Source organism: Mobula birostris, chromosome 9 (genome assembly GCF_030028105.1).
Source record: "Mobula birostris isolate sMobBir1 chromosome 9, sMobBir1.hap1, whole genome shotgun sequence".
Lineage (NCBI taxonomy): Eukaryota > Metazoa > Chordata > Chondrichthyes > Myliobatiformes > Myliobatidae > Mobula > Mobula birostris.
The window spans coordinates 145,590,182-145,603,195 of record NC_092378.1 but is presented as its reverse complement, the minus strand read 5'-3'; the positions used below and the strand labels follow the sequence as shown (position 1 = coordinate 145,603,195).

The window sequence follows — 13,014 nt, the reverse complement described above, 5'->3', positions numbered from 1 at the left end:
GAGGTACGATGGGGCCCAGAGTTTTGGCTCACATCAGAAATGGTTTGGAAATGCCAAGCTGGAGGTGAGGAAACAGGATGAAAATTTCAGAAGTGGAGGGACTGAGGTGAAGAAGAGCTGTGTGAAGTAAGCATTGAAATAGGCAGATGGAGATGAGGTCTAAAATGATCAATACATGATAACATACTCAAAGTGTGAAGCATAGTACATATTTACTTAGGCAGTTAGATAGCAAACGCTTGTACCTCTTGCCGAGCGATTTCTTGATGTGGGTATTGTTGCTCACCATGCCATACCTCTTGGTTATAATACAAAATATAAGCCCTTCAGATCTGTTCCACCATCCAGATGCATCAAAATGGCTGACTGAGATACTCCCCGTTTCTTCACAGTCCAAGCTATACAGAATCGTTCATTCTCAGTATTTCTTATGTCCTTACACACCCCACTCCTGACCACTGTAAGTTGAGATCCAGCCCTCCTCTGCCCTCTTGAGGAAAGTTTCCTAACATCAGACTCAAAAGCTTGGTTCCAGTTACAAAATAATGAGATTCTCCCCACCGGGGAACATTATTTCTTTCTTAAACCTCCCAAAATCTTTCTGTGAAGAATTCAACAGAAAAGAGTTCTAAGTGTTTACATTCACTTAGCGTTTCCTAAAGTTAAACAGCAAAGCCATTCGGTCCATCATTTCTGTGCCAGCCCTTTGAATAACTGAGACAATTAGCCTCACTCTTGCAATATTTCCCAGATTTTCCTTTCCGAGTAATCAATGCACTTCCATTCAGAAAGTTCCCAATGGATTTGCTGTCACTGGTCTTTCAAAAAAAATCACATGTCAAATTACAATAACTCAGAGATTGTAAATCATTAACGCTGATCAATATGAACCCACTCATCAAATTATACTCTATTTTCTTCATTGCAGTGAAACTAGTGGATGAAGTCAGGGGTTGAAACTATAAGAGTGAGTGATGTTGGATTCTGTATGGCAGGTAGATATTAATAAGATTGTGAGTGTACAGAGAAAGAACTACAAGGATGTTGCCAGGACTTGAGGACTGAGTATTAGGGAAATGTTGATTAAGTTAGGACTTCAGTCACTGCAGCACAGTAGAATGAGGGGAATTACAGAAGTATACAAAGTTTTGAGGGGTATAGATAGGGTAAATGCAAGCAGGCTTTTTTCATTGAGCTTTGGAGACACTAGAACTAGAGGTCATGGGTTAAGGGTTACTACTACCACTACTACTACTACGTCGACTCAGGCCTAGGGGGCCGGCGTCGGGCACGATGACAGACTCTCCACTTCTCCCTCTCCCTCATCAGTGTGTTCAGTTCATCTACATTAGCTGCACCGCTGTCTTCTAGGAGCGTGTTGACCATAGTCTTGGGAGGGCGCCTAGGGTTCATCCTCCCATGCTTGGGCTCCCATATGATGACTAGGCTGGCAGGTAGTTCGGGGTGGCGTAGACAGTGCCCCGCTAGTTGCAGTCTTCTCGCCTCGATTTTAGAGGTGAGCATCGATAGGTTGTTATAGAGCTTGACGTTCGTCCTGTGCTGTTGCCAACTCACGTCAAGAGCCATCCGGAGCATTCGTGTATAGCAACCATCTCGAGACTTCCGCATCGTCTTGGTGAGTGTCCACGTCTTGTGTCCGTACGTGAGAATGGACTCTATGACTGTTAAGGGTTAAAGTAAACTATTTGTGGAGAACAGGAGGGGAAACTCCTTCACTCAGAAGGTGGTGAGGGAGGGGAACGAGCTGCCAGCTGAAGTGGTGGATGTGAGCGCAATTTCGATATTTAAGAAAAAATTGGGTACGTGGATTGGAGGGGGATGGAGGGCAATTGTTCTGGTGCGGTTTAGTGGGACTGGGCAGGATAACAGTTCAGATGGTGTGCCACTTTACTGCTTCGGGCGTCGGAGTTCGGGTTTCAATTAATTTCATCAGCAACAAAGTCTTCTGATTTGAGTGTGGATTGTAGATTGAATTTAAAATGCAGCTCTGAACGATGGGTTTCCCAGAGTCCTCAGATGCCTGCATATGCATGAATGCATCCGAGAGTTAGCGGGGATTCATTTTGGGTGTCTGGAGTGTGGGTGCAAAGAAAGAGGTGTCCTCTGTAAGAAAGTTCTTCCTGTGTGCGTGTGGGTTTCCTCCAGATCCTCTAGTTTCCAAAGACGTCCCAGATAGCAGGATAATTGGTTACTGTAAATTGTCCTGTGATTAGGCCGGGGGTTAAATTGGTGGGTTGCAGGGTGGGCTGAAAGGACCTTGTTCTGTGCCTGTATCTCCAAATAAAAATGATTAAAATAAATAAATGGGCCTGTTGCTGTGTCATTTCTATGACTCTGTGACACCTAAGAAAAAATAAAGTACTTGGGAATCTGGGGGGAAGTGACATGCAATGACAAAGCTACAGATAATTTCAAGCATTGACCTATAAACATTGGAAATTCAGACATTTATTCCACATCAAAAGAAAATTAAATGCTTATTACCACTGACTATGTAAGGTTCATATGGCGTGCCGTCCATCTCATTTTCAAGGATAATGTTAGGCCGAGGCACTCATCCAGGAAGATAAACTGGTGCGACTGTATGTATACATAGTGTAATGAAATGGCACAGTATGAGCAGCTTTCCTGAATTATGGCTTGGCATTCAACAGCTAGTGGAAGAGGCGAGTTCTCCAGAGAACGGGATCTTAACAGGGAAAAATTGAAGCAAGAAGCCCTTCCAGTGCCAAGTAGAGGCTACCGATGGGGATTTGTAATTGTGAGCCACTTATTTGGCAAGGCAAGAGCAGATTTTCTAAAATATTCGCACCATGTCTAATTTTCTTTCCAACGAATCAATTGCAATTACAATGTTTAATAGGCGTTTGGATTTAGATGGGGAAGTGCAGATGGATACAGGCTTAAATACAGGTAAGTAGGATTAACGTAGACAGACATCCAATTGGCATGTACAAAGTGGGTCAAGTGCATTGGTTTCTGTGCAGTATGGTCTTACTCAGTGGTAGAGAAAACCACATAGTGCAGATTTCACTCCTCAGTATGAAGAAAGAGCTTTTGTTTCACTGGTCAAGTATCCCAGGATATTCTGCAAAGTTTGTTAAGGCATATTCTGGAGTTGGGGTACGTAGCAAGTATTAATTTCATCAGCAACAAAGTCTTCTGATTTGAGTGTGGATTGTAGATTGAATTTAAAATGCAGCTCTGAATGATGGGTTTCCCAGAGTCCTCAGATGCATGCATATGCGTGAATGCATCCGAGAGTTAGCGGGGATTCATTTCGGGTGTCTGGAGTGTGGGTGCGAAGAAAGAGGTGTCTGAAAATTGTATGTAATTCAAAGGAAGCATTGTTGATACATTGTAACTATAGAATTGTCCTGCTGTTGCCTTTGATCTTTAGCATATAAAAATATCAAGTATTATTGGATTGAGCAGATCTCTTCTTCCAACAGTATCTCACTATGATGTCTGTTGCTTGTTTTTGCTGAATAAAACACTTCTATATCAACTAGCTTCTGTGTTTCTCTGGTGGGTCAAGAGTATCAGTTTCTGCACAGTATGATTCCACTCAATGGTAGGGAAAACCATGTAGCATTTATTTCACACTTCGGTATGGAGATAGATGTTGTTTCACTGGACAAGTATCTCAGGAAATTCTGTGACATTAATGGGGCGAGGAGTGGGAAGGTAGTTGTGGGAGGACAACCTGGCTGGATATAGGTGACCGGTTTCATTAAAAGGTCATCCCAGTATATCCGCGATGGGGGGGAGTGGGGGGTGGTTGGTCGGTAACATTGCAGGGCGTAAGGGAGTAAGTAAACGAGTCTGCATTTTTCAAAGACATTCTTTATGTGAAGGGCAATGAAATATTTGGGATGCTGGACTTGACTCTGCACAGGGTTAGGCCACTGGTCTGCCATGGGTCCGTTGAGTAAGCTGGCCAATCAGCCGTACTTCCCCCCACTGCTCTGCAGGTCCCCCGTCTTCACTCTAATATCCAGTTTGCTTTTGAAAGTTATTATATGGGGTTTTTTTCAGGCATTGTGCTCCATAATCTCTCAGCTCTACTTCCTCTGCCTGTTACTTTGAGGTGTGCATAAAGTCCTAACTTTATTCCTCCAAAAGCCCTAACTGACTAAGAGTTATAAAGTCACTGAGAGATAAAACACAGGAACGAGTTTGTGCCTTATTCCGTCCTTGCCGACTGTCAACCACTCAATTATCCTAACTGTACAACAAACCCTTTTTAAAATTCGTCTCCATGTCTCACAAGTAACCCTGCACCCCCCCCCCCCAGCCTCCTGCATCTCACTCCCTGTGCACAAACAGATTCAATCACACACTAGGGTAAATTTACACTAGCCCCTAGTCTATCTACCAATCTTTGCATCCTAGGGATCTGAGAGGAAGCCACAGCACCCAGAGGAAACCCACAGCACCCAGAGGAAACCCATGTGGTCACAGGAAGTAAAACACACAAAATGCTGCAGGAACTCAGCAGGTCAGGCAGCGTCTATGGAGAGGAAGGGTCTCGGCCCGAAACGTTGACTGTTCATTCCTCTCTGTAGGTTCTGCCTGACCCTGCTGAGTTCCTCCAGCATTTTGTATGTACTATTCTGGATTTACAGCATCTGTAGAGTTTCCAGTCTTTATGGTCAACGGGGGAACTTTCAAACTCCACACAGACCGTGTCTGAACCTGCGTCTCTGCGGCTGCACTACACTACTCCGCTTCCCCAGATAACCATTTAAAATCACACTGATCCATTCTTTCAAACCTCTGCATAGTGGTTAGCACGATGTTTTACAGTATAAGCGACCTGGGTTCAATTCCATCCATTGCCTGTGAGGTGTTTGCACTTTCTCCCTTTGATCAAGTGGGTTTCCTCCCACAGTCCAAAGACATACCAGTTGGTAAGTTAATTGGACATTATAAATTGTGCCATGATTAGGCTAAGGTTACATTTGCGTTTGGTGAGTGGTGCGGCTCGAAAGGCTGGCAGGGCCTTTTCCAGCGCTGTGTCTCAATAAATAAATAAATAAGCAATCTTCTCCCTTGCGAGGAGAGCAGACAGAGTCTCTCTGGTTTCCATACAGACTGCTCCCCCCCCCCCACTCGACAACAGCTCTCTAGCAAATCAATCCATCAAGTAGGAATGGAAAAGGAAGGGAGAGCGTGGAACTGATCTTCAAGTCCAGAGCAAAGGGAGCTCATAACAAAATGGCAAAAACTTCTAGATCTTATTTAACTTCAAAAGGAAGACCAGTCAGCTCTGGAGGAAAGTAGTTTGAATAACTTTCGTCGCTATGTGCAATGTGTACGACGTGGGTGACCAGAAGTGGTTTGCCATTGCCTTCTTCTGGGCAGTGTCTTTACAAGACGGGCGACCCCAGCCAGTATCAGTACTCTTCAGAGATTGCCTGCCTGGTGTCGGTGGTCGCTTAACCAGGACTTGTGATATGCACCAGCTGCTCGTACGACCGTCCACCACCTCCTCCCATGGCTTCACGTGACCCTGAGTGGTGAGCTAAGCAGATGCTACACCTTGCCCAAGGGTGACCTGCAGGCTAGTGGAGGGACGGGGCACCTTGGTAGAGCCGTATCTCTGCCCCACCACCCCTTTGAATAAGTAGTCTGTCTATTTAGAACATTAGTGTTAATCCGAATATTAAACAAAGGCTCTCACTGAAGGTTGTGAAATCATTATCATCATCAGTGATCACTCGTAGTCGGGTATGATTTTTCTCCTGGGGGGTTGACCTAGTCACTTGTGGGTCTTGAGATGACTGAAGAGGCTGATCTGTGATCCACAAGTCCTATTGCAGTGTTGGCAGGTGTGGGTCATTGAGGTGGTTGGAGATGTAGCTGGCTGGGTCTTTCCCAGTCTCTCCTTATGTTGAAGCCACTTAGTCTCAGAGGCTCAGTGGAGGTATTCTTCGAGCTGTGTGGTCCCCTTGTAGGCAGTCCTTTTCCTGCTTTTCCTGTCCTGTGCTAATTTCTCCCATCCATTCAGGTTGAGGTGGCACTTCCTCAGGTAGGTCTTGATATTGTCCTTGAACCACTTTTTCTGCTCTCCAGGAGTGTGCTTTTGACAACTCCTTGAGTTGTTTAGGGAGGCGGGGAGTCAGGCATACAGCTGATGTGGATGACCTATTGCAATTGGTCACGATTGTGGCTATGGAATTAATGTTACCTTCCTCCAGGATGCTGGAGTTAGTACGCCTGTCCTTCCAGCTAGCTCTCAGAATCTTCTGGAGGCATCTTTGATGGTTCCAGGGATTTTATGTGCCTACTGTATGTTGTCCTTGGCTCCGAGGGGGGGAGGACTATAGCTTTATAGACCAGAAACTTAGTGCTGGTCTTGATATCCGGTTTTTTGAAAACCCTCTTTCTCAGCCTGGCAAAAGCTCTATTTGCACAGCATATTCTGTGATTTATTTGAAGATCAATGTTGGCTCCTGAAGAAAGAAGGCTGCCAAGATACTAGAAATGATCAGTGTTCTCCAGTGGGATGTTCTGAACTTGGATGGTTGGAGGTTTAGGAGCTTGATCTGGAGCAGGTTGGTGTGGGACTTGGGTTTTCTTGATGTTTAGGTCAAGTCCCAGGAGCTTGTATGCTCTGGTAAAAGCAACCATTATGCACTGTAAATCCTCAGAGAGAGCTATGATGATGTTGTTATCTGCATATTGGAGCTCCATGATGGAAGTAGTTGACACCTTGTCTTAGCCTTGAACCTGTTAAGGTTAAAAAGCAGCCCCCGACCCCCCATCTGTCCTACAGAGAATCTGGATTCCTTGTGGCAGGTGAAGAATGGTTGCAATGAGAACAGTGAACAGAGTTGGGGCAATGATGCACCCCTCTTTGACCCCAGTCACAAGCTTAAAAGGTGCTGTTTCAGAACCGCTGTTGCTGATGACTGTTGCACTCATATCATTGTGTAAGTGCTGCAGGATCTTGAGGTGTTTCTCTGGGCACCTGATTTTGGACGATACCTGCCAAACGGCAGGATGACTTATAGAGTCAAATGCTTTTGTAAGGTATGTGTACGAAGGACATATAAAGTGGGAGATTTTGTTCCCAGGCTTTCCCCTGCAAATGATGTGTTGTAAAAATCATGCTGGATGTTCCTCTGGCTGGATGAAAGCCACACTGAGACTCAGGCAGGAGATCTTCTGCCGGAGGTGAAAGCTGGTCACACAAAATTTGGATGAGTATCTTTCCTGTTGTAGAGAGGAGGGAAGTAAAGAAACCCTTGGTATCACTAGAGTCAGCAAGCTGCTATATTTCTAGCACCCTCTCAGCCCACCACTGATACCTTATTTCCCTTACTCTACGCTGGACTACAGCCTTAACTTTGGAGTGAGATTCTCTTTTTGCCTTGCAGTTGATGTCTTTCTGCCAGGCACGGAAAGCTTTTCTTTCAGCTCTTCTATTTCATTGTTATTTTCATCAAACCAATTTTTGTCCTGGTCTTGTATCAAGGATGGTGGGCTTCAGTGTGGTCCAGTGTGCTTCAATGTCCTCTGGATTCGGCCTGGGAGACTTTCAGCAAAGGCAGCCTGGAGACGTCCCTTCACTGTGTCCTGCAATACGTTGGCAATGACAAACTTGCAAATTACATGCTCAGCTATGAATAATAAATCAGTGACCCTGCAGATTCTTGATTGGTCAGGGCATGAAGGGGATATAGGGAGAAGGCAGGAGACCGGGGCTGAGAGGAAATTTGGATCAGCCATGATGAAATGGCAGAGCAGACTCGATGGGCCAAATGGCCCCATTCTGCTCCAATATCTTATGCTCTTGTTTGTGAAGGTGCAGGATATCTTTAAGTTCTTATTATGCTTTGTGCTGTATGGCTTCCTGAGATGTCTGTCCATTTTAGTAAACATTGTCAGTGTTGTGATTAAATTGCTTGAGGGATGGTAAACTTGGACCTTTGTAATACGTATTTTTTGCACACTGAAATTAGGTTTTCTTGATTCCAATGGACATATCTTGTTGAATCACATGTGTGGTGCAGGCAACAAGGTTGAGTTTCTACCCTAAGATCTCACACTGATTATCTGACAGCCTCCTCTCCGGTCTACCTTGTTCCAAAGAATCTGAACATACAGTTAAGCTTGAGGATCAACTCTTCAGCTTCTGACTGAGAGACTTACAGCCTCAATAATTTCACATCGTTTCCATTGCTCCCATGTCTTCTAGATGGTAATAATTTTTTTTGCAACTAATCTTGGCTTCCATTTTCTCACAGCTAATATCTTCCCTTGGATTTAGTAGAATCTGCTTTTATCCTCTGCAAATTTCCAATATTGTACCTGCTTCTACAACTTCCCCGGACAACACAATCCAGGTGCCTGCCACAACCTGTGGAAATCTCGTTTAAGCCTTGCCTCTCTCACATGAGACCAATGCCCTATAGTATCTGACATGTCCGCCTTGGAAAGACAAACCTGACCATCTGCCCTATCTGTGCCTCTCGTAGTTTGGCCACCTTTCAGTCCTGAGTTACTGGGGCAGCATGGTACTATACTTATGCTACTGCGAAGCTTTACAGCCCACCAGCCATTCGGGCTCAGTTCCCGCCACTGTCTGCAAGGAGTCTGCACATTCTCCCTGTGATCATATGGGTTTCTTCTAGGTGCTCCAACTTCCTCCCACTTTCCAAAGTATATGGGCTAGGGTTAGTAACTGTGGGCATGTTACACTGGCACTAGAAGCATGGCAACCCTTGCAGGCTGCCCCCAGCACGTCTTCGGACTGCAAATGGTGCATTTCTCCGTATCAATGTCTCGATGTACAGTACTGTGCAAAAGTCCTAGATTTTTTATATGTTTTCAGAGAGCATGGCTTCCACAGAGCACTGATCTCAACATCATCAAGGCTGTGTGGGATTACCTGGAGAGACAGAAGCAAGCAACAGAGACAGCCAAAGTCTGCAAAAGAACTGTAACGAGTTCTCTTGGAACAATCTACCAGCTGATTTTTTTTCTAAAACTGCATGCAGTGTACTACAGAGAACAGATGTAGTTTTAAAGGCAAAGGTTGCCTGCACCAAATATTGATTTGATTTAATTTTATAATGTTTACTGCTCTTTATAGCAATTGTTTTGATCAGCCGTGATGAAATGATGGAGCACACTCAATGGCCTAATTCTGTGCCTGTATCTTATGGTCTAAGAAACCTTTCATTTCATTAGTTTGAAAGCATCGTTGCTTTACAGAAATTTTTTACATGTGCCCAAGACTTTTGCACAGTAATGTACGTGTGACAAATAATACTAATCTTATGACTGTGTAGCCACAGATTCTTACTGAGAATGGGCTCAAGCCCGACCCCTGGTTCAAAACAGAGCTTGACATTCCAAGTGCCCAGTGGAGGGAGATGTTAGACCGAGGACTTCTCCACTCTCTCAGGTAAATGCAAAAAAAAACAGTGGCACAGTTTGAAGGGAACATAGGAATTTGCCCTGATGCCTTGGCCAATATTTCTCATTTAAAAAAAAATATTTATTCACATTTGGGGGTCCAAAGTGACAAGACAACATTTGAAGCTGGCGATCCGGTCATTAGCATATTGCTGTTTGGATGATCTTGCTATGCACAAATAAGCTGCTGTATTTCCTGTATTAGAACAAGATCTATGTAAAAGCAAATTGTTTCTCCTTTGCAATTTGCAGCCCAGAATTCTAAGTGACAAGCTTCCATTCTAAGTCTCGATCCAATCCTTCCAAGCTACCATGATTTGCAGTGCATCCATAGCTGTGATTCTGGTGAACCCTTCAGTGACGTCCTCTTTGCAAAGACACAGGAGGATGCTTTGCCCCACTGCCCTACCTTCAGCTGCCTTGCTTGTAGTAGTATTTGTCAGGAGTACCCACTTAATAAACATCCTCCCCGCACAGAGAGGCACCTCACACTCTGGTGCTACCTTTAAGAAGAACTGGCAGGTACATTCTGCTGCTGTGCAATATGCTTCTAACACTTGTTCTCTTCCAAAGATGAGCTCACCTGGCAATGCACAATTGAAACAAAATCAGTCACCTCCTATTAGTCACATAAAGCTCAGCTTTGACCAGAACCTGCTTCAGGCTGTGAATTGTAATCCATCCTTATACAGACCATCCAATCAATGTTTATACAGACTGCCAAACCAGTTTTTATATAGACTGTCCTATCAGTCTTTATATAGACTGTCCCATCAATGATTTCCATTCTATGTAAAGCTTCTATATGTGCACAGGGTCGCAAAAGGCTGCAGAGGATATAGACTCATTCAGCTACACACCATCGAGGGCATCGTCAAAGAACGATTCCTCATGAAGGAGGCATCCATCACGAAGGACCTGCACCATCTGGGACATGCCCTCTTCTTGTTCCTACCATCGGGGAGGAGGTACAGGAGCCTGAAGACCCACACTCAATGACTGAGGAACAGCTTCTTCCCCTCCACTATCAGATTCCTGAACAGCCCATGAACCCAAGAAGAGTATCTCATTATTCCATGTTTTTGCACTATTTAAAAAATCATATTAGTTTTATGTCTTTGCATTCTACTGCTGCCACAAAACAAATTTCATGTCATCTATGATAATAAATCTCATTCTGATTCAGTCTTGCAAACGCAGACACTTCATCCTTGATCGTATTTAATTGTTAACTGTATTATATCAACTTCCCAAACTTGATTGTTGCTTACACTGACATTCCAACCTCAATTGCTACTTTCATGAACACTCCCAATCCCGAACACTTTTTCACTCTGACATCAAACTCGATCACTATCTATATGGTCGCGCTAACCTTGATCACTATTTACACTGACAATCCAACCTTGATCAGTACTGTCATGGTGACACCAACATTCACCACTGTTTACACTGACACTTTAACCTCGATAACCAGACCACCCTTCAATGGAACGTACTGTGGAATAAAGCTGAACTTCCATTAGACACTTCTTGCTCTACAATGTTGCATTTGTAAGTATTTAATATAAAAAGACACACATTTATACACAGTTTAACATACTTCAATTAACTTTGCAAATTTAAAACGGAACTCAGTTTAAACCAGGGGTTCCTGTTAGGGCATCTTTGGGGTTAGCACATCTGGCAAATAACTTCGGCTAATAACTTTAGCCAACAACCTTCAAATACAAGCATAGACTGTAGATTAAATTTAAAATGCAGCTCAGAACGATGGGTTCCTAAAAGCGGCGGGAATTGAACATGGGTCACCTGTGTTGTAAAGCATTGTGCTAACTACTACACTACGTTGCACAATGAAAGTCGCAAAGGATAAAAGCAAGTTCAGCTAAAGATAATGCTTGTGAGAAAATGGAAGCCAAAGGCCGAATTTGAAGAGCTGGCTACCACTGGTTCAGATGATTTATTTATTAAGAAACAGTGCAGAATAGGCCCTTCTGGCGCTTTTGAGCTGCACCACCCAGCAATCCCCTGATTTAACTCTAGCCTAATCACGGGATGATCTACAACAACCAACTAACCTCCCAACCGGAATGTCTTGGGACTGTGGGAGGATACCCATGTTGACAGGTGGAGAACATACAAACTCCTTACGAGGCAGTGGCGGGAATTGAACCTGGGTCACCTGTGCTGTAAGGCGTTGTGCTTTACGCTACTGAGCCGCCCCACCGTACGATGGTGCAGCAGTAAGAGAGTAACTTGCTCAGTGGGGTTCAGTACTGATGATGTTTACCCTGACTGGGGTGTCCAAAACTACAGGCCACAGTCTCAGTACAAGGAGTCAGCTACCCCGTATCGAAACAGAATGATGGAGTCACACGGACCTTCGGCCCACACGTTGACCAAGATGCCTAGAGCGGCCATTTACTTGCATTTGGTCCATATCCCTCTAAACCTTTCCTAACCATGTACCCATCCAAATGTCTTTTAAATCTTGTTAACCGTGATTAAAATGCATGTAGGTGTGGGTGCAAAGTGGGAGGTGTGAAGGTTGTGTGTAGTTCAAAGGGAGAATTGTGGATGCATTGTAAACATGGAGTTGTGCTTTAATTTTTAGCACATAAAATGTCTCAGAGCGTTGGGACAGGCACACCTCTTGCTCCGAGAGGGGTCTCAACATGATGCCTGCTGTGTCTCATTTTGTCGAATAAGGAGACTGCTTTATATCTATCTTTCCAGTGACTCTGTTAATGCAACAACAGTTTCCAACCTGGAGTCCTCAGACCCCTTGCTTAATGGTACTGATTTATGGCATTAAAAAAGGGTGGAAACCCCTGGTTTAAACTGTTTAAAATAATAATTTAAAAAGTATAAAACATTATTTTCTCTTTCTTGAAATATTTATCAAATCCTTCAGTTGGAGGTAAGAGGTGATCGGCTTAAATTCTGGAAGTGATGGAAGAATAAATATTATCATGCACCAGATTGTCTTAATTTTTAACAGAAATGTTCAATATTTAAAATGGTTGATTATAAAAAACTCACTCCCCAGACACTTTTATTTGGCATCTTGTGATGTCTGTAGAACAATAAAAAAGAGGCAAGACCAGTGTTACCTGATCTCTTGTTTATCACCTCCGCAATGGATGATGGGAAGTAACCCACTCTGTCATTGCCAGTTCTGTTGTCATGGATACAGCCTTTCCATCTCCCATCAGGATGCTGTTCTAGAACCTGATTCAGGGAAAATATAATAAAATACAAATTTGAACATCCTCCAATGAAACCTTGCCAACTTCTGGCCTCATTAGTGATTAAAGCCAGGCTGTGTTTGACAGAACAATCACGGTTGTAAATAAACAATGAGCCTGAGGCCTTCACTCACTGCTGAACATGAAGCCTGTAAATCTGAGATCCCCTCAGGAGCACAGAGACAGATAAAGGTGCAGGATAATTTACCAGCTGAAACAACACAGCATTCTTGCTATTGATTTTGTTATTCTATGTTGCAGGAAGATTTGCTTCCCAAACATTACACAATGAAAGTCGCAAAGGATAAAAGCA

General features: G+C 43.8%; 1 protein-coding gene across 4 annotated transcripts in view; it reads right to left on the bottom strand.

Annotated features, from left to right (window-relative positions):
* caskin1 (CASK interacting protein 1) overlaps window positions 1-13,014 on the bottom strand; it is a 732,522-nt gene that overhangs the window by 97,337 nt on the left and 622,171 nt on the right. For all 4 annotated transcript variants that reach the window (XM_072269050.1, XM_072269053.1, XM_072269054.1 and 1 more), the window contains exon 10: window positions 12,567-12,684. In XM_072269050.1, the coding sequence (XP_072125151.1) occupies window positions 12,567-12,684 (118 nt within the window). The remainder of the gene's footprint in view (window positions 1-12,566; window positions 12,685-13,014) is intronic.